Genomic DNA, 26973 nt, shown 5'->3' with positions numbered 1-26973 from the left:
GATGCTTCAAAAAATTGATCGTAATTCAGATCTACTCAGCATACGACAATCTATCATTCATAGGGCAATGAGATAAGCTAGCAGGTAGGCTTCTGGTATCTCTCATTCTTCAATAGAGCTCGGCGAAACAACAAAGTTTCTACCTTTCCATGGCGGGAGGATTGTGATTATGGCTCGAAGTAATTATGGCGGTCCCAAACTGCCCAAGACATTATTGGACCAAGTGGGAGGTGTGGAGAAGCGAGGAGGCAGAGACACATCTCGGAAAGACAGACGGAAGGCAGAGAGGCAGGCGAAGAAGGGTGGGGGGGTACAAATCAGTGCTACTGCGAGAAGAGTGCCAATCAGGCTCAACAATGAGGAGCCGGACAGATCTCGAGTAGACAAGATACGAGTGAGGCCGTCGAAGGACGCCAAGCCTGTCAAATCGATCTTGAAATCGTCGAGAAGAACTCCAGCACCAGCACCGGAATCAGCTGTCTCTGACGATGAGTCCACAGCGGAGACAGAACTCGAGGATATAGGCAGCGAGGATGAGGAGGAGGAAGGTGAAGATGCTTTGAGTGAAACTGAAAGCGACGACTCGTTCATGATATCACGGCAGGCAGCCAAGGCTGGATTAGCAGATGAGGACGATGAGATCACAGCCCTGGAGCGGAAGTTGGGCGTGAAGAGCAAGAAAAGCAGTAATGAGATCGGCGATGATGAGCTCGATTGGCTGGTCACGGGCTCTGATAGCGAAGAGGAAGGCAGGAAGAAGCGAAAAAGACCAGATGAAGATGCGAAGTGGCTACGAGACAAGCGGCTGAAGATGAATCGCGTAGAAACGGTCTCCAGCTCTGAGGCTGAGGAAGAAGGTTCAGAGGACGCTTTAGCTATGGATGATGAGTCTGATGGGATTGAGAACCCATTTTCGGAGGATGAGATGTCTGATGACTTTGGTGGCTTCGAGTCAGAAGACGACGGACCATCGTCGCCAAAGCGAGAACGTGAGAATCCGTACGTGGCTCCAGTATCGAAAGGCGACTCGACTGCAGGTGCCACCGGCAAATACATTCCGCCGTCACTACGCAAAGCTGCCACGTCCGACGAGGGAGTACTCAAGCAATTACGCCGACAAATACAAGGCCAGCTGAATCGTCTCTCTGATGCGAACTTGCTCTCTATCTTGCAAGCTGTAGAGCAGATCTATGAGAAGAGCGCGAGGCAGCATGTAACGTCTACACTGATCGACTTGCTTGTGGGACTAGTCACTGACCCAGCAATCCTCAACGACACATTCCTTATCCTGCATGCTGGTTTCGTGGCTGCGCTGTACAAGGTCGTCGGCACGGACTTTGGTGCACAGCTGGTTGAACGACTTGTCGAAGTACTAGACGGCTATAGACAGGCCGACAATGCCGAAGGAAAGCAGCAGCTCAATCTGGTGGCGTTCATGTCGACTTTATACGCCTTCCAGGTCATCAGTAGCGCTATTCTGTTCGACTACATCCGTCTGTTCCTCAGCGAGCTGACGGAAGACAACACGGAGCTGCTACTACGCATCATTCGCACATCAGACACACAGCTTCGTAAAGACGATCCAACAGCACTGAAAGATATCGTGCTGCTTCTCCAGCGACAAGTTACTGAGGCAGGCGAGGCCAATATCTCTGTCCGCACGAGGTATATGATCGATACCATACGCGACCTCAAGAACAATCGCATGAAGACCGGCGTAGCCAATTCAGCAGTCGTGGCAGAACACACAACACGTATGCGGAAGATACTGGGCACTCTCAACACTCGCCCTCTACGAGCCTCTGAACCACTCCGGATCACCCTCGCAGATATCCGCGACAGCTCAAAGAAAGGGAAATGGTGGCTCGTGGGCGCCAGCTACCATGATCCCGCCAAACTCGCCTCCACCACAGCCCCCGGCGCCACGCCCGGTAGCAAAGCCAGCGGGAACGTAGACGATGGCTACGAATCCGACACCCCTGGCCATGTAAATCTAACAAAAGCTGCTCGCATCCAAGGCATGAACACCGACATTCGCCGTCTCATCTTCATCAACATAGTCGGAGCCGAGGACTACGTAGACGCTTACCAGCGAATTCAAGCCCTAAAGCTGAGAAGCAAGCAATCAGCTGAGATACCAGGCGTATTGGTGCATTGTGCGGGTGTGGAACAAGGCTGGAACCCCTTTTATGGGTTCCTGGCACGGAGATTATGTGAGGATGGTGGCAAAGGGATGGGTAAGGGGTTTCAGAAGACGTTGTGGGATAGTATCAAGAAACTGGCTGATGATGGTGAGGGTGACGATGATGAGGGACGAGACGAGCTTAGCATGACGAAAGTCGTTATTTTGGCTAGGCTCTATGGGTTTTTGATTGCACACGGATGTCTCTCCATCGCCGCCACGAAGACATTGGATTATGGGCTCCTTTCACGCCCCGACACGAAGGCCTACGTATTCGGCAATTCTTTACTTACCACCGTCTTATTGCAGGCCCACAAGAAGAACGACGACTACGCGGCAAAACTTCGGGATATCTTTTCTGCCACTTCTAGAGCGCCACAGATGATTGAGGGGCTGCAGTTGTTTATGAGTATCGTGGTAATGCGAGCTGATCTGGCGAAGAAGAGAAGAGAAGAGGGTTTTATCAGGGAGGGGTGTGAGATTGTCCTGGATGTATTGAGGAAAGTCAGCGAGGAGTCGGTGAAGGGGAGGATGCAGGGTGATGGCAGTGAGGAGGAGTAGTATTCGAAGTGGTTGGTCTTGGCAAGATAATGTCATGAGGCTTCGGATGTGCGTGCAGCGAGTTTCTCATCAACGTCTCCGGGAAGCACCCGGTTGCATGAGATCTGATGCTTGGGACTCCGATAAAGCATTTTCGACCACTGTGTCTCAGTCGCTGCCCTGTCGGTCCCATATCAGATGGCTCGTTACTGTATGCTTTGTTCTTTGTCCTCCCCACTCGATCATACTCAGATCCGGCGAACGTTTCTTGAACATGGTCTACGACAGGGGCACAATCCTTTGTCCGCTGTGTCCCGACAAGCTGTTCTTAAGATACTGCCAACATGACCATGCATTATCCCATCGCACCAGTTCAACCACGCGGTCGATATTGACTGTCTACGATACAGTCTGCAATACCGAGATCCAAGCGAGCTTTTTCGGACAGGCCAATGAATCCAGAATAAGCACTGCACCGCAAACAAGAAGATTGTCTCAGCGCCAACAATAGCAGCAATCTGGACCTTCTTCAAACTCCTGTGGGACACCAACCCAACACCCCCTGTTACCCCTGCGACGCCAAGCCCACCACGAACTCCTCGCGAAGGCCCACCTTCTCCCAGTGTTCCCGGAGCGCCTCGACCACCACACCGCTTCTATACTCCTTCGCCAGAGGAAGTAGACTACCTTGACGCTTTGCGACCGGTCCATCATCTTCGTAGGACTGCGAGGCTTCCGGATACACCTACTTATGCGCATCGGGCTCCCGAGAGGACTATCAGGAAGAGGAGAGGAGGTGGGAGGAGGAAGAAGGCTTTTAGGTGTCCGGGGTGTAGGTGTAGGATTACTCTTACGCTGGATGGGCATCCGGCTCTATTGCTGTAGCTTTTGAACGAGATCTGGTGTGGTTGGAAGATGAGCGCGAGGCCTGTTCTGCGACTTCGTTAATGGTCATATAGACAGTTCGTTGATGAGAGAGCGGCAATTCCATGTTGTTCGTTCGCCACTACTCAGAGCGCTCGAGATACTTCGCAATATATATTGTCTGTCGATATCCAGGTCTAATGACCAGGCCCACCATGCTCATTCTCGTCAATATGCAAATGTACCGAATGCGCCGCCACAGCTCCCTCCGCCTCACTCTCACTATCACTAAAATTCCTCTCCTCAATCATGATCCCACTACTGCCTCGACTGGAAGGCCTCTCCTCGCTGCTATGCCTCCTCCCACCACCACTAGCACCAAAACTCATACCTATGCTAGAACCCACACTCGTCCTCCTCTCTGTCAGACTAAGAGGCCTCAGGCCTAATGTCGAGATCTGCTGTAGAGCAGAGGGTTCCGCTTCCGCAATGGCTAGAGGTGTGGACGATTTCGCGAGTTCGTGTATAGCAGTTGGCTCGCTGTGGGTACTGTGGATTGATGTACGACTTGTTCGTCATAGCTCAGCCATCGCAAGAGTATTGCCAGGGTTTGGAATCTGGCTCCTCCGAATCTCCGGGAGCCAGCGACGGAATAGGTATCGTTTTGTTCGTGCCCAGCTACCAAGCTCAGCATCGTCTCCGTCAGGCGAGAGGGAGCTGTAAAGTTTCTTGTTGATAGTCTTCTCGGGCGCGAACCATTGTTTTAGTAGTCGCCATTTGAAGTGGTTAACGAAGCCTTGAGGTTGGATGTCTTCAGCAGCGCCACTGCCGGACCACAGGAGTGGGTATTCGTCTTCGAGCTCTGTGAAGAGATGCTCGTACAGGCCGCGTTGGTAGGGTGTTTGACGGCGTCGTTGCAGGCTATGTTTCACGCAGTACCAAAGTACAAGCACTGTAGGGAGCAGTGTCAGCACAAGGCAACCTCAACTCAGATGGGATGCTGTGCGAAGGGTGCTTACCAAACAGCATCAGGACAATACAAGAAACGAACCACCACAGAACGTTCGTTGGCGGATCGAACCAAGTTACATTCATGCCGAAGACACCTGCAGTATATCAAGTCAGTCTGGCACTTATGTGTAGTATTGCCGTCTCAAATCACTTACCAACCATAAAAGTCAACGGCAAAAAGATGAAAGTGATCCACGAAAGCCTCCACATGCTAAGTCCCAACTGCAAAGACTGCCTCGAACCCCGGATTCCGACAGATTCATACATGAGATCGCTCAGATTATTCGTCGGCTGCACCAGATCCTCTTGCACACTATGACCCAATTTATCATATTCGGCTGGTGTACTCGCTAGCCACTCTGGCGGCTGCATCGGTTCCTCTTCCTCCTCTACCTCCACTTCAGCAAGCTCTCGCATATGCGTTTGCATTTCCTTGATGAGATCTTGATGGACCCACATCACTTTGTCGACTTTGAGCCATGCTGCTTGGTTGGTCCACAGTTCGGGCGCGCGGCTTTCGTCACTCGGATTCTCGTACACTTTATCTTCAAGGATATTGACGTGGTCGGTGGCGGCTGCGAGGAATTCTTCCCAGACTACGCCTAGGCCGTGAAAAACGTCGGCGAGTATCATGTTGGTGCATTGAGCGGCTAGTCGGGAGTCGTTGAGGGCTTCCTCCTTCTTCAGGTAAAAGGATAGGCGGCGCCATCTTCGTTCGAAGTCGTTGCGCGGTTGTACTAGGCAGTCTTCTAGCATCATTGAGGCGGAGGTCTCGAAGACGATGATGGTGTTTGTGTTGTCGAGGGTATCGAGGTCGACTTTATTGTTGTCCTCCTTGAAAGAGGGACGGCCATTGGCTATGTGTCGATATGGGTTGCGGACGTCCATGTCGGGGCTGACAAGACCTCGTGGGCCTAGTGGACGCTGCACATAGACTGATAGCCTCTGCACGGATACGTCGTAACCATATGGACTTCGGTTGTCGCCGTAGGCGTTCAGGTGCATCATCTTAGCCTCCACGGGTCTGTCGCCGAAGATCGTACGACGTTGACGCTTGTTCGGAGGTGCAGTTGCATAAGCCTTCAGATAGTCCAGACCAAATGCTGTACGTGATACATTGCGCCAAGGATCCGTCTGCTCTCGAAACGAACGGCCATTAGGGAAGGGTTTGCCGTTCCTCTGTCTCGGCTTCTCGTACCGGGCCCATTTCGAAAAGCCTTGCATACCCACAATCTCGCTGGGATGATCAACATTGAACTTCCTTAGCAGGAAACGAGTAGCCCATGTCGCATTCTGCACATGAATCACGCGCAGTGCAGCACTATGAGCAGTCTTAGGGTCCGCATAGAAATGTTCGAGACTAGCGAGGTCCTGGAACTCAGCCGCGCGAACAGCGACATGTCGTTTGCCTGTGGGCTTGGCCTTTTGGACAATCTGGTTGCTAATATAGTCTATGATGAGAACACGACCGTTTGGGAAGCAGCCAGTGGTCCACTTGATATGCCATTCGACATCAGGACTGTGGTTGCGATACCTCCAAGCTTCCCTTCTCCGACGTCGCCAGGTAGAGCTATAGACATTCTCCATGTCGACTTTGGGAGATGGTAGTCGGCCTCGTGCTTGTTCAGGCTGTTTGCCACTTCGCTCGCTACTGGCTCGAGACTCAGTTGAAGCTCGAGAGATGGCGATGTCAGGTGGATGTGAGTTCTCCTCGGACATGGTGAGGTTAACGAGTGTGACAAGAACTAGATGCGAACTTCAATGTGTCCAGCGCATCACAGAGTCGTACTTCGGTTGAGCTACAAGTCATTGCCAGGCCACAGTAGGAGGGTAAGTTGACTGCGTTGGTAGCTTAGTACTCTTGTGCAGGTGCGACCCCAGCACTCAGCCTCAGGATTGTGGCGCCCTTCCGCTTCGAGTAGCCTGGTTAGGGGCCAAGATTATACAGGCACGATCATCGTCCAACGACCAGATAAATAAGACATACATGCTCATCGTGTGCTGAGCGCAGCTCTTCGACGTAAGAATGATGCTCGATTCACATACTATCAGCATAAGCCGGCGGCAAGTCCTCTCCCTCCATAATCTCGCTGCCATTTTCCTGCTCCACATGTACAGACCACAATGCACTACCTGCTGCACTGGTGAGTAGAAACAGCATTGAGAGAATCGGAATAAGCTGCAGGGACAAGTACACAGTCCCGAACCACATGTACTCGAACCTTCTCCTTTTCGTCTTGATGAAAGCATTCCTTTCCTGCTTATTGAATTGCTTCAGGTCAAAGTATCGTCGATTCAGTAGCGGACCTGCACGGTAGCCGGTTAAGAGGAGGAAGAGCGGGATCCCGACAAAAGGTATGAAGTTGAGTGGCAGGCAGACCAGCAGCTCGATAATTTGGCGGAACGAGAAGGGTGCGAATGTAGCTCCCTTCTCTTTTCCTCCCATACGCTTCAGCGGATCACTCTCGTCGATATCGTCTGACACGGGCCTGCGATTCTTGACCAGGTGCTCGTACCCCTCGTTGATCATTACAGCATCGAAGATATCGACCTGCGTGCCGTCTACGAATAGCGCCTCGAATAGTAGCTGGATCAAGAGCATCCCGACAACCAGAATGGAGAAGGTGGCGTTCAGCCATGCCGAGCCCTTGTAGTGGAATAGAGCCAGGAAGGCAACAAGTGGTAAGTAGGCTGTCAAGAAGAGTATAGCCAGGATACTGGAGGAAAGGATGGTGAGAGGTATGAGCCGAGTCTTGATCGTGGGCTGGATATAGCGGTGCGATGCGAAATACCACATTCCCTTTAGCGGATAGAGAGGTGCTGGGCTGAAGTTTGCACGGAGGAAGCGTTGCCAGGGACTCTTTGCCTTGATGGGTGCCATTGTGGTATTTCGAGCCAGAAGTCAAGGTTGAGTGATAAGATGGCGCGTCGATGCTCTCAACATTCGCTCGCTACTCTCCTGGAGGCAAAAATAATGTAGGCAGCGTGGATTCCTTGAAGCGATTCCCTATGGGCGCTCCTTGCTCAGGCTCCCAGGAGGGTATGATCAGGAAGTCGATGGCGGGACAACTCACCATGAACAGCGTGAATGTGTCTGCCTGGAAGTTGTTCTTGAGTGATGATGCAGGCAGACCAAGAAAGCAAAGTTTGGCGCTGCGCCACTTTGGCTCTCTCTGACGCGCAACTCGCGTGGCACTGGCAGGGATGATCTGTTGACATTGACGTGGGGTCCATAAAGCTACCCGATCGAGTCTCTTGCTTTTCGAAGATTAGCCTGACCTAAGCCATACGAGCATCATCCGCCATCAATCGCTTGCTGGGTCCAGGAGTTTGCTCACGTTGAGACATGGCAACATAACTTGCTCGATCGAAGCTGCCCTAGACGAGCATAAGAGCATGCAGGGAGCCGGCCCATCCGCGCCTTCCTTACCATGGACACCACCGTCTCGCGAGCCCTTTCAGATAAGCTCTACGACAAACGGAAACAAGGAGCCTTGGAGTAAGTCCAACATAGCATCCCACCCCATACGATACAACACCATCCCATGCAGGTCATGCTGCCGACAAGATGCCTCTGGCCAAGGATCTCGTATCCCTTCTATCCCGCATCCACGAATCCAAGAAACAGCATGAACAGCGATTATATGCGCAGAAACTAACGGAGGAGGGACATAGGTTGGAGTCTGTAATCCGCAATGCCCTCGCCGAGAACAATCACGACCGAATCGCCAAGATCGTACACCAATTGTGCCATGATTATGCCTACGCGGTACACCAACCGCATGCGAGGAATGGAGGGCTCATCGGGCTTGCTGCTGCCGCTATAGCACTCGGATCAGTAAGGATTGAACTATACGGTAATTGAGTAGAAGCACTGACATGCTCAGGAAGTTGCCCGTTACCTGAAAGAGATAGTACCACCAGTCCTCGCCTGCTTCTCCGACCAGGATGCAAGAGTACGATACTATGCGTGTGAAAGCATGTACAATATTGCCAAGGTTGCAAAGGGCGAGATCCTGGTCTACTTCAATGATGTCTTCGATGCTTTGTGCAAGTTAGCAGCAGACACCGAGTTGTCGGTCAAGAACGGAGCTGAACTGCTGGATCGCCTAGTCAAGGATATTGTGTCTGAGTCAGCTGCAACATATGCCAGTATATTGTTGCCAGAGACTGCGGTAATAGACTTGGAAGATAACCCACCAGAGCGGAGTCCGGAAGAGCGCACAGCTTTCAGTCTACATGACTTCATCCCACTTTTACAAGAACGAATACATGTGCTAAACCCGTTCACGAGAACATTCCTGGTCTCTTGGATCACACTACTAGATTCGGTACCAGATCTGGAGCTGGTTGCGTACCTACCTAGCTTTCTAGCAGGCCTGCTCAAATTCCTGAGCGACCCTAACCAGGATGTCCACACAACCACTAAGGTTGCTTTGGATCGCTTTTTGACAGAGATCAAGAAGATTGCAGCAGTCAAAAAGGGCATTGCGGAGAGTAGGAAGAGTCGAGATGACAAAGAGCGCATCCCTAGTGGATCGAGTGATGCTGTTGCCATAACCAGCACCGAGCCGGAGTCAGTGGAGGCAGCTGGTGTGGAGCCAGAAACAGCAGGTACGGATACGAAGCAGCCGCCGCAGACTCCACAGACTCCGCAGAATGGTGGCGTGGACTCGCCGGCTGCTGATGGCGCCTCAACACTGACTGCGTCCGATGGCGAGAAGGATGGTTTAGATGACTTGGAGGACGAATGGATCCCAGGCCAGGACGTACAGATCGACTACCAACAGATACTGGACATTGTAGTCACCTACCTATCTGAGTCTAGCGAAGAGGAAGTGCAAGTCACAGCTTTGAAATGGATCGAAACATTCCTCGATATCTGTCCGGAGGACATCCTTCTCTTCACACCAAGACTGCTCGCCCACCTCCTGCCGGCTCTCAGTCACGATGTAGATCATGTCAAGCAAGCGGCGAATAGGGTCAACCAGGCCTTGATGGCATACATCATGTCGTTGCCAGAAGACCCAGCGAAGCCGCCAATCAACCCAGAAGTTGCGCAGATCGCCACACAGGTCCCACCAAATCCGCAACCTGCTCCAGGATCCGCTCCAACCATTCCGACGATCAAGCGCCTTACACAGACTAATGGTGATTCTCGCCGCGACAGTGCACCTAGCCTGAAACAACAACAGCAACAAGGGAAAGAACCTGCAAGTCCCGAACCCACCGAGACCTCCCGTCTCAACCAAGTCCACACCCCAGAATCACAACCGGACGCTACCACAGCACCCGAACCAAATGGCAACGACAAACCTCATACTGACCTCGACTACGAAGCCGCCGTCAACGCTCTGACCCTACAATTTCTCCATGAACATGAAGCCACTCGCGTTGCCGCCCTGGCCTGGCTGATAATGCTCCACCGTAAATCTCCTCGCAAGATCCTCGCAATCCAAGACGCCACATTCCCAGCTCTGCTTAAGACTTTGAGCGATCCCGCTGAAGCGGTCGTGACCCGAGATTTGCTGCTGCTGAGCCAGATAAGCAAGAGTAGCGATGACAGCTACTTTACCTCATTCATGGTGAATCTGCTCAAACTTTTCACGACAGATCGAAACTTGCTGGAGACGCGAGGCAACTTGATCATTCGACAGCTTTGTCTCTCGCTGCTGCCAGAAAAGATCTACCGGACTATGGCCGATTGCCTTGAGCGCGACGGCGACGAAGACGTCGAGTTCGCCTCCATCATGGTACAGAATCTGAACAACAATCTCCTCACTGCCCCCGAGCTCCAGGAATTGAGAAAGCGACTTAGGAATCTTGACTCCAAAGATGGCCAGACCTTCTTCACGGTCCTCTTCAAAGCCTGGTGCGTCAATGCCGTCGCGACATTCTCCCTCTGTCTCCTGGCGCAGGCGTACGAACAAGCCTACAACCTCCTCCAGATCTTCGCCGAGCTGGAAATGACAGTCACGATGCTTATCCAGATCGATAAATTGGTCCAACTACTTGAGAGTCCAGTCTTCACATACCTGCGCATGCAACTTCTTGAGCCGGAGAGATTCCCACATCTGTATAAATGTCTCTATGGCCTTCTCATGCTTCTCCCGCAGTCTTCTGCTTTCGCGGCTCTGAAGAATCGGTTGGGGAGCGTTAGTGCGATTGGATATTTGGGCTTTGGGATTGCCGGGCGTGGAGGTGTGGGCAGTCAGCCTAACACGCCGAGCAGTGTCAGTACATTTGAGAGGCAGAATCGGCTGAGGAGTAAAGAGGGTCTTGGGGCGGGAGAAGGTGGGATTCGGTGGGCAGAGCTACTGGATAAGTTCAGAAATACGCAGGAACGCGTGAGGAGGGCGCAGATGAGGCAGCTTACGGGACAGCATGACGGTTTGGATGAGAGGAGCTCGTCGCCCGAACTGGGGAGGAAGCCGCTGACGCTTATTCCGCCGGGTAGTGGTGCTATGAGGCCGGGTAGTGCGCAGAGTTTCGGCAGGCCTGGACCGCAGGCTGTTGGTGCTGGAGCGGTTGGCACTGCTGGGCATGCTAAGGGTAAGAGTTCGCTCAACCTTGGACGGGTCGCGGGAGGCTTTGGCGCGCGGAAGGGGAAGGCGAAGTAGGATTTCGCTTCTTCTGGACTGGGTGCTAGGGTTTCGCGGTTCGAGAATGGCAAGCAAGAGGGCCAAACGCAGGTGATGGAAAATGAGGAAGGAAACAAGTGAAGGAAGATTGTACTGGTATTGGTATGTCCTGGGTATGGTAGCAAGGTGTTCGGTGCACATGGACGAAGGAAAGGTCGCTTGGAATTGGCATAGCTGCTTTGGTGGCATTTGTATAGCAGCTTGTATGCACTACCACTGGTAACTGGAGGATCGTCGCTGGTCATTGTCCGGTGACAACACCCTCGACGACGTCTTACAAGGAGTACATGTAGTATGTGTGTTGACTGTTGACTGTGGCGCGCACAGTGTGGCGCCAACCCCACACTAGCCATTGAACCCCTTCCAAATTAACCTCTCCCTCTGAGTCAAGCCAAAATATTGACTCGATCAACATAACAGCTGCAGCCACTGTTTCTCGCTGTTCACATATCCTCGCAGACACAAAATATGGCGTCCCCCGCCAAGCCAGATATCTACATTGACGAGGAGACTGGGCTGGACCACGAGAACTCTGGCACACAAGAGAAACCGTATAAGACGGTCCAATATGCATACTTACAAAAGAATGGCGAAGCTTCGTTCTTCACACGAGATCCCGAGTCGCCACCAGAAGAGGGCGTAAAGTGGAAACCTGCAGCGAAAGCGGCCCTCAAAAAAGCTGCCAACTATGCCGATGCACAGCGAAAGAAGGCGGGCAAGGCCAACGAGCTGGCGATAAGAGAGAAGCAGGAGCAGGAGTCACGCGAAAAAGCTCTCGAGGAGGCAAAGAAGATCGTCATCAAGGACGACCCAAGTCTACCAGAAGCGCACAAAATCCAGCTCGCCGAGAAGATCCAGCTCGACCCTACACCACGTGTCCAAGTCATAGGTCGGGTGATGCGCCAGGCCAAGCAAAAGAACATGCTCTTCGTTCGCCTTCGCGATGGCACAGGATATATGCAATGCCTGCTTGCCGGCGACCTCGCCAATACCTACCACGCCCAGACTCTCACTCTCGAATCCAGCATCCTAATCAAAGGCCAATTGAAAGCCGTCCCCTCCGACCACGACGCCCCAATGGACCGCGAACTGCACGCCGACTACTTCGAGATCATAGGGAAGGCACCTGGTGGAGAAGATGCAATCACCAACAAAGTGCAAATGAACGGTGATGCCCAAACTCTCCTCGACATGCGTCACCTCGCCCTTCGCAACGAGGCCATCTCCTCTGTCCTCTACGTGCGGCAAGCAGTCGAACATGCCTTCGCAACAAAATACTGGGAACTCGATTTCGTCAAGGTCTCTCCCCCAGCACTAGTGCAGACGCAAGTCGAGGGAGGCAGCACCCTGTTCGAATTCGACTACTACAACGAAAAGGCCTACCTCACTCAATCCTCCCAATTGTACCTCGAAACTGCCATCCCGTCTTTCGGAAATGTTTACTGCATTGAGAAATCCTTTCGAGCGGAGAAGAGTCTAACCCGACGCCACTTATCAGAATACACACACATTGAAGGCGAACTAGATTTCATCACCTTCGACGACTTACTCACTCACCTCGAAGACCTGATGTGCGGTGTGCTCTCCATCGTCCTCGCACACCCCCGCACCGCATCCATGATCAAGAAACTCAACCCCGACTTCACTATGCCCGAGCGTCCCTTCAAGCGTATGAAGTACTCAGACGCTATCCAATGGCTCAACGAGCACGACATAAAAAACGAAGACGACCAGCCACACGTCTTCGGCGACGACATCGCGGAAGCCGCCGAGCGCAAAATGACCGATATCATCAACAAGCCCATCTTCCTCACCCACTTTCCCACGGAGATCAAAGCCTTTTATATGCAAAAGGATCCCCAAGATCCTCGCGTAACGGAATCCGTGGACTGCTTGATGCCAGGTGTAGGCGAGATCATCGGCGGGTCTATGCGTATGGATAACTATGAGGAGTTGATGGAGGCTTATACACGTAATGGGATTCCGTCGGAGCCTTATTATTGGTATACAGATTTGAGACGGTATGGCACGAGTCCGCATGGCGGGTATGGGCTCGGGTTGGAGAGGTTCCTGGCGTGGTTGTGTAAGCAGCATACAGTCAGGGACACCTGTTTGTTTCCGAGGTATATGGGGAGGTGTAAGCCGTAGATGGTCGTGATGTGCGAGGCGGGGGAGTGGTCGGAAAGAGTCGCAAGGGTGGTGGCTTCTATCCTTGCTTCGCGTCTTGTGTGGCTTTTGTCATTGAGACACTCGTACTACCAAGAGCATGAGCTTCGGCACGAACGACACGGAGTGCGGAGGTCAGTGCTGCGAGTCATTGACATTAGCGATTCAGTAGATGAGACGTTCGAACAAAAATACTTTACAGCATGCAGCTACGGTGAACAGAGGTATACACAAAAATTCGCAGTGCCACAATGTTGACGCCTCGCCCCCTCAAGTTGAAACCACGCTCCTTCCTTTCTGATCGCCACTGGCTCCTCGTCTCCTCGCAATGCATGGCCCCAAACTAGACCACGCCTAATAATGGATAGCCTTGCCATAAGTAGCCATCGCAGCCTCCTTGAACGCCTCAGCCAGCGTGGGATGCGCATGGCTCGTTCGTCCAACATCCTCCGTACTCGCTCCATATTCCAACGCCAACGTCCCCTCAGCAATCATCTCTCCCGCGTTAGGCCCGATAATGTGCACACCCAAAATCCTATCCGTCTCCGCGTCCGCAAGGAACTTCACCATACCCTCCGTATCCAGATTCGTTTTCGCTCGGGAGTTGGCGGAGAATGGGAAGGAGCCAACCTTGTACTTTACACCGGCCTCTTTTAGCTCGGCTTCGTTCTGACCGACCCAGGCGACTTCGGGATGGGTGTACATTACACTCGGGATGGCGTTATAATTCACATGTCCGTAGTTCTTGGTCAGGAACTCCACCGCGGCAACGGCTTCCTCCTCGGCTTTGTGCGCTAACATGGGGCCAAAGGTACAGTCGCCAATCACGCGGATGTGAGGAATCTTGGTCCGGTATTCGCTGTCGATTACTAGGCGGCCGCGGTCATCGGTTTCGAGACCGATATTTTCGAGACCCAGGCCGGAGGTGTAGGCGCGACGGCCGATGGCTACTAGGACTACGTCTGCTTCGACCTGGGATCAATCATGTTAGTAAGGATTAGAGGAAGAATAGGCCGGGTGCTTTTGACATACGGTCTCCTCCTTTCCACCCTTGGCAGCTTCCAGGTTGAGCTTGACTAGGTCTCCGCTGTCGTCTCCACCGGCAACCTTGGTGTTGAGCTTGAACTTCATGCCCTGCTTCGCAAAGATCTTCTGGGTGTTCTTTGCGATCTCGGCATCCATACCTGGTCCACCGATCTGGCCCAAGAACTCTACAATTGTGACATCGGCACCTAACCTGCTCCAGACGGAAGCCATTTCCAGACCGATAATACCGCCACCGATCACGATCATCTTCTTAGGCACCTTGTCCAATGCAATGGCACCAGTTGATGTAATGACCTTCTTCTCATCGATCGTCAAACCTGGGAACGGTGTGCTTTCACTTCCAGTCGCGATGAAGATGTTCTTGCCCCTTACACTCGTCTCTCCACCATCCACGAGGTTTACCGCAATCGTGTGCTCGTCCGCAAATGCACCGGTACCCTTGATATACTCGACATTGTTCTTCTTGAACAGGAATTCGATACCCTTCGTCAGGCCGTTGACGGAGGTCTCCTTGGCGCTCATCATCTGCTTGAGATTGAGCTTAACATCGCCGACTTCGATACCGCGATGTTTGGAATCGTGGAGGATCTGGTGATAGAGGTGGGAATTGTTGAGGAGGGATTTGGACGGGATGCAGCCAACGTTCAGACAGGTGCCGCCGAGGGAGCCACGTTTCTCTATGCATGCTACCTGTTTTAGTATATTCAGTCAGCGGCGTACATGGCCCAATGTACTCATCATGGCATACCTTCAGACCCTCCTGCCCTGCTTTTATGGCGGCGACATAGCCCGCCACACCACCGCCGATGATTACTAAGTCTCTCTCCTCTACGCATAGATATTAGCATGATCCTCTCATCCCGTGGCTCTTATATTATCTGATGTCCTGACATACCAGCAGGCGTGGCATATCCTCTCCGTTGTGATATCCGGTCTCCGAACAGGGATGTGATGGGAGCTGCGCGAAGCAAATGTGGCGTCGACTTCTGTGCCTGGAAAGCCGTACGAATCGCCGCTCGAGGCGCGAGTCGAGATAGCATCGTGAATAGAGACCAGCTAGACGTAGATGAGGAGAGGAGGCGATGTCGTAAAGGCGTCTGGTGAGATTGGTATGTATGATGAGCAGTAGCTAAAGTTGAGAGCTGTTTCTGTGTTCATGAAAGCTTCCGCCGGAGGCCATTGTCCGAAACGGCCCGATAGAAGCCGTGCCACTAGACTGTGGTTTGCGCCACACTCCCGATGTTTACACCTCCTCATGTAAGCAGACAAGAACCTTCGACGAGGTCACGTCAGCATGGACACCACTTGAGCGCTTGGTGACAGCGCCGCAATGGCAGCGAGTAATGGCGGCGCATCTTCTCCAGCATTGCCGGAGAACAAGGGCCGGTTCTGGAATCGAAGACTGCGGCGTGCCTCCTTTATATCGCCATCGACTGGGGAGAGATCGAAGCGGACATTCACATTACGGGAGGCTACACACCGCCTAAGCGGCGATGATGAGACCACGCCCTTACTGGACGATGGTGCCACAGCCAACCGACAAGGCAGCTCTAAATGGCTTCACTTCCAGGAGCTAGCCAAGCAACAGACTACCAAAGGCTGGCAATTTGCAACCTCCAAGACTGGGCTCGGCATCTTCAAGTGTGCTCTCGCTTACTTGATCGGTTCACTGGCTACTTTCGTTCCTGCGATCGCTGGATTCATCGGAGACAGGCAAGATAGTAAGCACATGGTCGCCACTGTGACAGTATGGTTCCATCCTGCTCGATCGATTGGCTCGATGCATGAAGCTACTGTCCTAGCAGTGATTGCGCTGCTCTACTCCGCTTTTGTCAGCTTTACTTCAATGACGATCAGTATGCTATTCGGCCGACAAGATCTCCTAGCTGTAGGACATGCCATCGTGCTCGTCGTTTTCATTGGTGGGGGCCTCGGCTTGGTCGCGTGGGTGAAGCAACGACTTGGACATCCACTTGTGAACGTGGCTTGTTCGCTGGCTTCGCTCGGATGTATCACGGTCTTGATCAAGGAGGGCGCTGTTCAAGCTGGATCTTTCTCTCACGAAAGAGTGCTCCAGGTCCTGTTTATGGTTGTCATGGGAGTTGTCATCGTGACTGCTGTCAATATTCTTGTATTACCTACCACGGCACGTGGCTCGCTTGTCAAGGATGTGGAGAAGAACACTGATCTGCTTGCCGACATTCTCATCAGCATCACTCGAGCTTTTCTGTCTGGTCGCCGCTCTGATCTTGAGGACGAGTACTACAAGAAGTTGACAAGTGATCAACAGGCATCCTCTGGCTCGATGAGTAAGAATCTAGGTGAAGCAAAGCGCGAGCTGTGCTTGCTTGGCAAGGAGCGGCAGTATGATCTAGAAGCAAGGATTGTGGACTGCCTGATCGGTCTTGCTCAAGATCTTGGTGGCTTGAGAAGTGCTGCTTTTGCACAGTTCTCCTTTATGGACGATGCGTTTACACAGCCTGCGACGAACGGGAACGTGAACGGCACAATGTTACCCACGAAGACGCAAGATGCACGCCCGAACATACTCGACCGCATCACGGAGGATCCAGAGGACGACACGGAAGGTGTGCACAGGCCATCTGTTGGCATCGACACCGCGATCACGCCAGACAGACGGGCCAGCATCGACTCTATCACCTACCTAGACACACCAATGTCTATGAAGTCACCTGGCGATATGTTCCTCGCATTCATAGCTCAGCTCGGGCCGCCGACTAAGTCACTCGTATACACTATCAAGCAGATCCTTGACGAGCTGCCGTTCCAGCAGAAACCAAATGCAGGTATCTGGTCCATGTACGCTGGTGTCCCGAATGTGGAAGTCGCGGTGAATGAGAACTTCCACTCTAGCCTACAGCGTGCTATCGAGATGTACCGGCAAGCCCGTGCCGATGCTCTGCGCAAGCTCCATGCTAGTCGTGCGATCAATGCTGCTGGGCTCGCTTCCCAGCAGGGTGGGAAGGGTGCGAAAGCCCCGTCTAGCTTTCAGATAAGCAGTCCCGCGAAGTCCACGATGGGCGAGACAAGACTCGAAGCTGTGCTGGCTGATATCGAGGAGGTGTCGGCATGCTGTGGGCACTTCTCGTTTTCACTGCTAGATTTCGCCGAAGATGTGCTCACCTATCTGAAGCTGCTAGAAGATCTGAAAGCCGAGATGCAGACACCTAGACATTCGTGGAGATGGCTTGCTCCCTGGTGGCCACGCGGAGAACGTCAGCACTCTACAGACCAGCCACTACCTTCGAAACGCTTCCACGATCACAGCGAAGAGTACGACATGCCTCGTGATATTCCTGCCCACGTACAACAAGCAGATGCATTCGCCGATCCGGAAAAGGCCTCTGCTAATCGACCCTGGTCCTACAGTCTCTACCGAGCACTCCACATCTTCCGGCGAGACGACGTACGGTTCGCCATCAAAGTCGGCCTTGGTGCTCTGCTGTACGCTCTACCGGCCTTCTTGCCTGAGACAAGACCTTTCTTCGTGCATTGGCGTGGTGAGTGGGGCCTGGTGTCGTACATGGCCGTGTGCTCGATGACGGTTGGCGCATCCAATACTACCAGCATCAAGCGGTTGATCGGGACTTGTATCGGTGCTCTCCTGGCTATCGTAGCATGGGTCGTATCAAGTGACCACGGCGATGCCAACCCTTGGCTACTTGGCTTCTTCGGCTGGTTGATGGCACTTGGGTGTTTCTACCTCATGCTGGCTCTTGGAGAAGGACCGATGGCTCGGTTTATTCTGCTGACTTACAATCTCGGTGCACTGTACTCCTACAGCCTCTCTATCCGAGACGATGACAACGACGACGATGAAGGCGGCATAGACCCAGCCATATGGAGCATCGTCCTTCATCGCCTCGTAGCAGTCATCGTCGGCTGCCTTTGGGCAATCGTCATCACACGCTTCATCTGGCCCATCTCAGCTAGACGAAAGCTAAAGGATGGTCTGTGTGTCCTTTGGCTTCGTATGGGCCTGGTATGGAAACGTGATCCCCTCGCCATGTTCTTACTCGGAGAGCCGCGAAGCAGCTACATGGACATCCGGGAAGAGGCTACACTACAATCATTTCTATCGAACCTGGAAGGTCTACGCAAGGCCGCTACATCCGAGTGGGAGCTCCGTGGTCCTTTCCCTGACAAGCTTATTGGCCGAATACTGGAGCGTACAGGACGAATGCTCGACGCTTTCCACGCTATGAACGTCGTGATAAGCAAGAACCTGCAATATACGCCCGGAGAAGCCGCAGTCCTACGGTACACACGACCTGAGCGGTTCGCACTATCTGCTCGTATTAGCCACTTGTTTTCTGTATTGGCCAGTAGTGTCAAGCTCGAGTATCCGCTCAATGATGTTCTCCCTTCCATCGACCATACGCGGGATCGATTGCTGGCGAAGATATCTGAATTTCGCCAGGGGGGCGAGGGACGGGATATTACTACTGAGCAGGATTATGAGTTGCTCTATGCCTATGGTAAGCATGCAATGTCTGACTGGCCCGACTGGCTCTGCGCTCGAGGCCTTTTTCAATGCTGACAACAATGCAGTTCTCGTCACTGGACAATTATCAGAAGATATACAAGCTGTGAGCGCCGAAATCGAGACGTTGTACGGGACGCTCAACGAAGACAACTTCAAGCTTCAATAAGTCTGCAATTATTCTCGAAGTGATGTTGTCACAACACTGGTCAGAGATGCTATCATCCTAACCAGATGAACATTTCTCGCCACACTCATGCCTTGCCAGCATAATTTGCCTTCCACAATCGATCAAACTTTCCCTCGTCCACCGCAAAGCCCCTTACATACTCCCACTCCATCTCATGCATCTTCTTCCCACACAGTACCAAACTATGCAACGGCTTCCCTAAATCTGCCACGGCCAACTCCTCCAACGTCCCCGCCACAATAACTTGATCCTCACTGCCCAACCTAGCCACTCCTACAGCGAGACTCTCCTTCCCGCAGATCCCCTGCTGTCGTTCCTCCTCCACTTCTAGCATTTGAGAAGCACATTGCGCCACCGTCATGAATCGCGGAGGCTCGTAGACGATCTTGCCTCGTGCCATGGCTACGAGATCAGGTTCTTTGACTTTGATATCCAGAAGTACCAGCGTATGTAGGCCGAGACTCACGTTCTCCGCAACGCGGTCATAGAAAGAGCTAGGTTTCCAGTTCTCGGTAAAGAAGACCATACTCACTGTCTGTCCGAAGCTGTACAGACTGAGACCCGTGGCCCCTACGGCTGTGAGAATAGATGCATTGGGAAGTGTTCGTGTTTGAATGGGAGGGTCATGTTGCCGACATCGTAAAGCCAGGTCCGTGTGTGTGGTGGCGCTGAAGGGGTCGCCGACTACCAGGAAGGCGATGTCCTCTTCATGGGCTCCGGATAGGATCTCATCGGATTGGGACTCTACTTTTTCGCGGTCGGCGAGGATGACTGAGCGGCCGTAGTAGGATTCCTACTTCGCCGTGTTAGTTTTCTTTCCAGATGAGCCGTTATGTACAGCCACTCACCAATTGCGCCTGGTCTACGAGAAGGACGGCTGTGTAGGCTTCTAGGTACACTCTTTCGGCTTTGCGAATGATCTCCAGACCTTTGACTGAGACATCACGCTCGTCTGCGAGGCCTAAGCCGATTATGTAGAGCATGCCCGTGATATGTGGTCAAGTCTGTATTCAGAATCCACAATCTCGATGCAGAAAATGGCGGACAACAAGCTTATATTTAGAGTTGCAGATCTTCTGCACCAACGGCCTGCTGACTAGCTTCGACTTGCGCACGAGCTGCAACACCTCTTCGATTCGATCTCATCACTTAGTCCGCTTCTTACTACCTCTCGTAAACATCATCGCAGTAAGCAAGGCAAAGTCGGCTCGGAGATTCGAACGGCTGCCATCAGTCGCTACAGCCCATCATGGCGGATACCCGCACGAAATACAGAACGGAGATTCAACAGGTCAGTCTTCCTTTCTCCGTGATTGTACACTACAACGCAACTGCCAATACAACCGAATGGTCTTCTGGATTCGGACAGCGTCGTGCAGATCTGAGGTCGTTCCTTCACGGTCCTCGTAGTCTGTGTGGTAGGCTCCGCCTAGCATTGTCGAATCGCAAGTCCTAGCAACCTGTCTGGTTGCGTCGCAGATGGATTACAACTTTGGTACATTACACACCGGAACGATTATCCAGTGGCAGTCATGGAGCAGCACACGTCGATGACTCCATCTATCCCGCCGGACTTAGAAATTCCAGAAGAAGAAGAACAGCTGCCAAGGCGCCGCGAAAAGGGCTGCCTCTATGATCACGAAATATCAGATGTCGAACGAAGTTCTGTGCCATAGCTACAAACGTGAAGACATGCTGACATTCTCATTGTAGATGATGTTTGTATCTGGAGAAACTGGAGATGTCTCTCCAGAAACAACAAGCATGATCGAGAACATTGTACAGCAGCAGGTCATGGAAATGGTATCGCAAGCATTCAATTCAACTTAAACTGCGCTGACTTCAAATGTAGCTCAAACGCGCCACAGATCTTGCAGCGCGGCGAGGTGTACGCACGATTAGTACGGACGACTTGATATTCCTGATTCGCCACGACAAAGCAAAAGTCTCGCGCCTACGGACCTTTCTGTCATGGAAGGACGTACGCAAGAGCGCCAAAGATAGTGACGAGAAAGGTGGAGGTGGCGGAGATGCGGGCGGCGTTGACGACTTTGACCTTGCTGGCAACGACCCCACACTCGGTACTGGCCCTGCTGTTGGCACACGAAACAGCAAGAACAAGAAGGCGAAGGTTGGGCTTCCATGGGACGTTTCTAGCTTCTACAGTGAGCAAGTGCCAGAGCGCGAGGATGAAGAGGACGAAGAGGAAGAGGAGATGAACGCGGCTACGCTGCAACGACTCAAGCAAGCTGACGAGCGGACCAAAGGCATGGATGCTCAAGAGTATCTCCACTTTAGCGAGTGTCGCCAGGCTTCTTTTACTTTCCGCAAAGGTAAACGCTTTCGAGAATGGGCAGGCTTCGGTGTTGTCACAGATTCAAAGCCCAACGACGACATTGTGGATATTCTAGGTTTCTTGACATATGAGATCGTGACTTTGCTCACGGAGGAGGCACTCCATGTCAAGGCTGCAGAAGACGCGCTCAAGCGAGAAAGTGGTGGAGATGAGGAGAAGCGAGGGCGCAAGCGAAGACGTGAGCCTGGACTTTTCGACCCACCCGAGGAAGCACGCACGCCCGTTGGACCAAAGCACATCCAGGAGGCTTACAGGCGCTTGCAGAAGCCGGATCTGAAGAGTCGGTACATGTCACATATTCCAAAAGGCAATTGGCAGCGGCCTCTGAAGCTCATTTGAAAGACTATTAACGTTCGCAATCTTGGCTTAGCGATGGCGCTATTTGGTGTTCATTAGATTATGGCTGTATCATTCGGACTACGGTGCTTTCCTCGTCTATTTGGATCTAAAGATCACGCATCGAGCGGCTTCTGAGCTAAATGGAGCACCCTACATGTGATCAGCCGGGCAGTGCAGTACGCAGCGAACCGAACTCACATTGGATAATAGAAGTGGCTCTCCTTGTCATCAACATCCTCGATTACTTCTTTGCAGAATGTGTCGACTTGATCTTTACTCCAGCCTAAGCACCTGGTAAATACTCCAGTGGCAATGGCGGGTACGGCATCGAGTGTGTTGCGGTATAGGAGCTTGCCTAGGTACTTATTCTTGTCGCCTTTCGCCCACGGTTTGATCGGCCACTGCACGTCCACACGATCGATCTGGATAAAGCCTTGAGCTCGAAGCTGATCACTGAATTTCTCGTTGGCTGCAGCGTCGATGCCAGCTTTGCGAGTGCCTTGCAGGACGTTTTCGCCCCACTGGACGAACGGAGAAGGTTTCTGGTCTTCCTGATCGGCACGTCTGCAGGGAAATTGCACCTCGCTCGTTTCCAGCCAGCCGTCAGGTTCGAGGTTGTCCCAAACTTGCTTGAAGAAGCCTGGCCAGTCGTGCATCCCTACTGTGAGCATGCGAGTGTGGATATATGAGAACTTGCGGTCGAATCTTCAGGCGTGCTCTGCGTTGGCGACAATGAAACGGCAGTTTGGAGGCACGAAATCAGGCTGTATGGGTGACCTGAGAACTGTCAGATGGTCTAAATTCCACACTTTCCAACGATAAGAAAGATCAATAGATTTTGGCAACATTCAAGGTCCGGAGAAGATTGTACGCGGCATGACTCACAAGGCAGTGCCAATGACTTCAATATCCGGATGAGCTTTTGCAAACTCTATCGCCCAAATGCCTGTACCAGCTTAGCAGACAGTACGTAGCACGAGATACTGCTAAACCCACCAGTCCCAGTTCCGACATCTAGCACATGCTGCGTCTGCTTATTGATGGGTGCTCTGCACAACCCGTTCAAGCTGACTGTCCAACAATAGTGCTGCAGATCTATACTCATCGTTAGTGCGCGGATGTTCTGGCTCGAAATGTCTTAGAGCTCACCCAGACGCTTAATCTCGGTGTCCTAAACATAGTCAGCTCTCCGACACTGCGAGTCTCACAGTATGGGGGCTCACATCGTTGGGTAGAAAGTAGGCATCATCCTCGAATCGATGGTACCTTCTTCCATGTACATTCTTGAAGGCTTCGGTAGATACATCTGCTGCGGACGTCGTAGTGCTGCACCCTGGTCATCAAAATGCCGGAACTTCATCTCTCACATGCGGATTTGGTGTCGTACAGGTATTCGGCATCGTCCAAGGTAGCGTTCGAGTCGGCTGCAGGCTGCTGGGTTCAGTAGTGATTCGTATAGCTGTGGGTCTTGGTGATCTCCCTACATCGACCTCTAGCTGCGCTCTGCTAGACTTCTCAGACGACAACATTACTGTTGTTTCAGCGGCTCCTGAGTCTCAACACTGAACGGCAGCTTGCGAGCGTGAAAAGTCATCGAGATAACAGCGACTGAGGCCACCTCACAGTAGAATTGGTAAGGCCTCCCGCGTGTCCTAAGCGACATAGCTTGCAATCATGCTACCAACCGGTTTGGGGGCCACTCTCAAGCTGTGCCTATTGTTGAAGCTGCATCATCCGTGCAGAACGGGAGCCACGGTCAGCTTCATCTCGATCAGCTCTGTCACGAGCATTGCAGGACATTCGCAAATAGTAACAACCATATGTTGCGACGGCGTACATGTATCCTAGGATGGGGATGTTGGAGAGGGAAGCCAAGTCGTGGTGTGCATATATATTCTACTGTCGGGGAGAACGTCTGGTTCAAGACGGGATAAGCTAAGCCTAAGTTGGAGTAGAGAGACTTCGGAAGGATGAGTAATTAATTAGAGCATCTGGACCCACGATCGAACATAACAGCTCAGAACATGAACATGGAGTCTTGACCTGCCAGCTGTCGCGAAGGCGGTCACAAAGGACCGAAGCGTGGAACACATATTTGTGGGGCGGCATTGGACAGCTGATATCGCCTTGTATCGCCCCATTACCTACCAATTCACTCAAAGGTGTCGCTTAAATGGAGATACCAGGCCAAGCTCAGGGATCTGGATCTGCTCTTCCACCACATACCAAGCGACTTGCCTGCCGTGGATGTCAAAAACGCAAGATTAAGTGCGACCGAGACTTGCCGTGTGGACAGTGCACGAAGAATGGCAACCGATGCGAACCAGTAGACGATGCGCGATTGCCTCGCGGCAGAGCTGGAGGACGTAGGAAACGCGATGAAGGTACCGAAGCTCGCTTGGTAAAACTGGAAGCCATGTTGTCGCAGATGCAGACCCAGGCTCGTGTCCATTCCGCCATCGACGAGCAGCAGCACTCGACCTCATCTGGCGAACCTGCTGTCCTGGAGAACAACCAGGTCGCTCCACAGTCCCGATCACAGTACCTCGGAAGCGCCTTTTGGACGTCATTGAAAGGCGCCCTGGATGAAATCGAACTTGAGCTCCACACCGATGTAACGGATGCAGACACAGACCTGGCCGATGAGGTGCACACCCCAACAGACACTAGCAGCTCGTCTGGCCCACCATTGATCGATCCGATCGTAGGAGGTCTGGTGCCTTCTGTGCTACTTCTGCACCCTCCGACACTGCTGGTCTACGAGTTCTGCTCGATTTACTTCCGCAACGTTGATCCGGTGTTCAAGGTACTGCATGGTCCCTCAGTGTGTGGCCATATGCAGCAAGGGTTACCTTACCTTGATTATGAAGACGGCAGCAATTCAGTAGTTGCGCTCAAGTTTGTATTATACTTCGCTGCTGTTGCGACCATCAGCGATGTACAGTGTAGAGCGCTTTTAGGAGTCTCGTCTGTGGAGGCGGTCGCTCAATATCGCTCGATGGCTGAGGCAGCACTAGCACGCGCTGATTATCTGGTTTCGAATGACTTCTTGACATTACAATGCCTTGTGATCTACCTGGTAAGTGTGGCTACACTGAAGAATGTGGATTGACACATCACTGCATGCTAAGTCTATCAGGCCATGTGCAGACATACCGACATCACACGACGTACCTGGACTCTGGTCTCTGTAGCTGTACGCTCTGCGCTCGCTCTCGAGATACATACGGAGAAGACGACCCGCAACGTGTTCGCCACCGAACAGCACCGTCGACTATGGCACGCGTTATGCGTACTGGATCTGAACTGTAAGTCTATTGATGCTGTCTGAACTTCGATATACTGGCATGCTGACGTCCCGATTAGTAGCTGTGGATCTGGCCTCTGATGCCCTGATCCTCCCGGGTACCTATGACACTCCAAGGCCATCTAATATCAATGACAGCGACATTTCACCTTACACAATCGAACCTGTCTCTCCACGTACAGGTTGGACTGATTCAACTTGCTCGCTGATGTTCCAGCACATTGCAGACGGAGCTCGGATCGGGCACGCTTCAATAACTGAGTCTTGGGTATGGAGAATAAGACGAATGCGAAGCGGTTACGAGATCTGACAATGTTGCCACAGAAACAACGACGAGACTACATCGTTGAGCTCCGCAAGACTATCGAAGATGAGTACATTTCTTATTGCGATCCGACCGTCCCGCTGCACGCGTTCACAATCGCGCTGGGCCGCAGTACTGGAGCAGCACTTCTTCTACATTCGATCCGCCCTACCAAAGCTTCTTCGTGCGATGTGAAAGTGCCTTTCGACGCTGCCTATCTATTGCCATTTGCGATAGATGCGTTATCGAACGCCCAGGCTATCGTGAACGACCCAACCATGGCAGGATGGAGCTGGGCGCCGTGGATACATTGGCACAGTATAGCAGTAGCGTTCGCAGCCCTCGCGCTGATACCCGAAGGTGAGCTGGCTGATCGTGGATGGTCTGTGACTGAAGTGGCCTTCTTCCAGTTTTCTGCGGCCGCTCTCGGACATCGAGCCCAGCTGCGACGGCCACTGGAGAGGCTTGCGGTAAGAGCCAGACGAGCCAAGGGCGCATCAAGCCTCGGTCACGTTTACGATACCTCGAACAATCCTATGTTCCAAAGCTACCCACTCGCAACAGCCAGTCAGCCAAAAGATTTGCCACTGCTGAGTGAGATCGAGCTACCTAGCTCTGAGGAGTGGGATATGTTCCTTCAAGACTATACGGCCTCCTTGGATGTTGGCTCTCAGCCGTGAGACTACGATACTTCCAATACATAGCGATTGCTGTGGCGAGCAACTGCTCGACGCCGCCTGAGTATGTGTCACAACATCAGGCGACATGTGCACTTGCATAGGTGTGTGGTGGGAATCACTAAGCAGAAAGGAGCAGATTGACAACCAGTTCTGCACGAAAGGAGAAGAGGCCAGATTCTTGATTGGAAATGACCCAAATGTCAAGCTGTATAAAGATCGTCACCCAGGATGTTCCATACCCACATAGCGCCACGCGCTATTACCCGGAGGCTGAAGCTTATATCGAAGCATAGCTCGGCGCGCTATCGTAACCTTCTTTCCTTGCATCACCGGCGACTCTGTTTGCACGACATGCGAAGACACCAGCACCTCAGGACATACATGCGTGGCAGAAACACGACTGTCTGATCAGATAACCGCACTACATCTATTGACGAGCTTGAGAATTTTCCCTTGCCCACCCGTAAATCGGAGATATCTTGTCGAATAATTTCGTTCTATTCAGGAACAGGATGATGATCGTCATGGTCAACGGCTTCCTGGCGGGACCCGAGGACTAAGCTCAGTGCTATACTTGCGCTCGGTAGATGTCCATTCCTTCTGCATTACCTGATGGTGATAATGATCTACACGAATACTTCGGATACTCCACTACATAACGATGGCTTCGGCAAACCTCATTTCTGGTGTACAGCATTGTACATGCTCAAACACTTCTTCTAGCTGGCGATGACAGCCAGTCAAGGAACCAAAGAAATGGTACAGCTGCAGCTAAGCATGGCCGCCCAGCAACATTCTGATTGTACGGCAAGCATACATCGCAAGGCTGCTGTAAGGTCTTC

General features: G+C 52.4%; 11 protein-coding genes across 11 annotated transcripts; 6 read left to right on the top strand and 5 right to left on the bottom strand.

Moving 5' to 3' along the window:
* Positions 1 to 169: 169 nt before the first annotated feature.
* SGD1 (suppressor of glycerol defect) lies at positions 170 to 2743 on the top strand (the record flags this gene model as incomplete). Its single annotated transcript, XM_064842147.1, has 1 exon — positions 170 to 2743. The coding sequence occupies one exon, from the start codon at positions 170 to 172 to the stop codon at positions 2741 to 2743; it is 2574 nt and encodes an 857-aa protein (XP_064690355.1).
* A 1418-nt stretch (positions 2744 to 4161) lies between these two features.
* On the bottom strand, positions 4162 to 6316 carry LTS14_009464 (uncharacterized protein; the record flags this gene model as incomplete). The annotated part of the gene is made up of 3 exons (XM_064842146.1): positions 4162 to 4538; positions 4606 to 4692; positions 4753 to 6316. The coding sequence occupies 3 exons, from the start codon at positions 6314 to 6316 to the stop codon at positions 4162 to 4164; spliced, it is 2028 nt and encodes a 675-aa protein (XP_064690354.1).
* A 133-nt stretch (positions 6317 to 6449) lies between these two features.
* On the bottom strand, positions 6450 to 7478 carry LTS14_009463 (uncharacterized protein; the record flags this gene model as incomplete). Its single annotated transcript, XM_064842145.1, has 2 exons — positions 6450 to 6520; positions 6644 to 7478. The coding sequence occupies 2 exons, from the start codon at positions 7476 to 7478 to the stop codon at positions 6450 to 6452; spliced, it is 906 nt and encodes a 301-aa protein (XP_064690353.1).
* A 687-nt stretch (positions 7479 to 8165) lies between these two features.
* LTS14_009462 (uncharacterized protein) lies at positions 8166 to 11217 on the top strand (the record flags this gene model as incomplete). The annotated part of the gene is made up of 2 exons (XM_064842144.1): positions 8166 to 8435; positions 8485 to 11217. The coding sequence occupies 2 exons, from the start codon at positions 8166 to 8168 to the stop codon at positions 11215 to 11217; spliced, it is 3003 nt and encodes a 1000-aa protein (XP_064690352.1).
* Positions 11218 to 11706: 489 nt separating this feature from the next.
* Positions 11707 to 13386, top strand: LTS14_009461 (uncharacterized protein; the record flags this gene model as incomplete). The annotated part of the gene is made up of 1 exon (XM_064842143.1): positions 11707 to 13386. The coding sequence occupies one exon, from the start codon at positions 11707 to 11709 to the stop codon at positions 13384 to 13386; it is 1680 nt and encodes a 559-aa protein (XP_064690351.1).
* Positions 13387 to 13758: 372 nt separating this feature from the next.
* Positions 13759 to 15491, bottom strand: LPD1 (dihydrolipoamide dehydrogenase precursor; the record flags this gene model as incomplete). The annotated part of the gene is made up of 4 exons (XM_064842142.1): positions 13759 to 14376; positions 14437 to 15141; positions 15200 to 15279; positions 15347 to 15491. The coding sequence occupies 4 exons, from the start codon at positions 15489 to 15491 to the stop codon at positions 13759 to 13761; spliced, it is 1548 nt and encodes a 515-aa protein (XP_064690350.1).
* Positions 15492 to 15781: 290 nt separating this feature from the next.
* On the top strand, positions 15782 to 19124 carry LTS14_009459 (uncharacterized protein; the record flags this gene model as incomplete). Its single annotated transcript, XM_064842141.1, has 2 exons — positions 15782 to 18950; positions 19024 to 19124. The coding sequence occupies 2 exons, from the start codon at positions 15782 to 15784 to the stop codon at positions 19122 to 19124; spliced, it is 3270 nt and encodes a 1089-aa protein (XP_064690349.1).
* An 85-nt stretch (positions 19125 to 19209) lies between these two features.
* Positions 19210 to 20128, bottom strand: DPH5 (diphthine synthase; the record flags this gene model as incomplete). The annotated part of the gene is made up of 2 exons (XM_064842140.1): positions 19210 to 19938; positions 19994 to 20128. The coding sequence occupies 2 exons, from the start codon at positions 20126 to 20128 to the stop codon at positions 19210 to 19212; spliced, it is 864 nt and encodes a 287-aa protein (XP_064690348.1).
* A 266-nt stretch (positions 20129 to 20394) lies between these two features.
* SPT3 (Transcription initiation protein spt3) lies at positions 20395 to 21840 on the top strand (the record flags this gene model as incomplete). Its single annotated transcript, XM_064842139.1, has 3 exons — positions 20395 to 20436; positions 20859 to 20948; positions 20998 to 21840. 3 exons carry the CDS (start codon positions 20395 to 20397, stop codon positions 21838 to 21840), a joined length of 975 nt encoding a protein of 324 aa, XP_064690347.1.
* A 113-nt stretch (positions 21841 to 21953) lies between these two features.
* On the bottom strand, positions 21954 to 22496 carry LTS14_009456 (uncharacterized protein; the record flags this gene model as incomplete). The annotated part of the gene is made up of 2 exons (XM_064842138.1): positions 21954 to 21990; positions 22039 to 22496. 2 exons carry the CDS (start codon positions 22494 to 22496, stop codon positions 21954 to 21956), a joined length of 495 nt encoding a protein of 164 aa, XP_064690346.1.
* Positions 22497 to 24256: 1760 nt separating this feature from the next.
* On the top strand, positions 24257 to 26131 carry LTS14_009455 (uncharacterized protein; the record flags this gene model as incomplete). Its single annotated transcript, XM_064842137.1, has 4 exons — positions 24257 to 24919; positions 24980 to 25148; positions 25207 to 25415; positions 25472 to 26131. 4 exons carry the CDS (start codon positions 24257 to 24259, stop codon positions 26129 to 26131), a joined length of 1701 nt encoding a protein of 566 aa, XP_064690345.1.
* Between the last annotated feature and the right edge of the window lie 842 nt (positions 26132 to 26973).

Source organism: Recurvomyces mirabilis, assembly GCF_035927965.1.
Source record: "Recurvomyces mirabilis strain CCFEE 5264 chromosome Unknown scaffold_31, whole genome shotgun sequence".
NCBI lineage: Eukaryota > Fungi > Ascomycota > Dothideomycetes > Mycosphaerellales > Teratosphaeriaceae > Recurvomyces > Recurvomyces mirabilis.
This window is presented reverse-complemented; position numbering and strand designations above follow the sequence as displayed.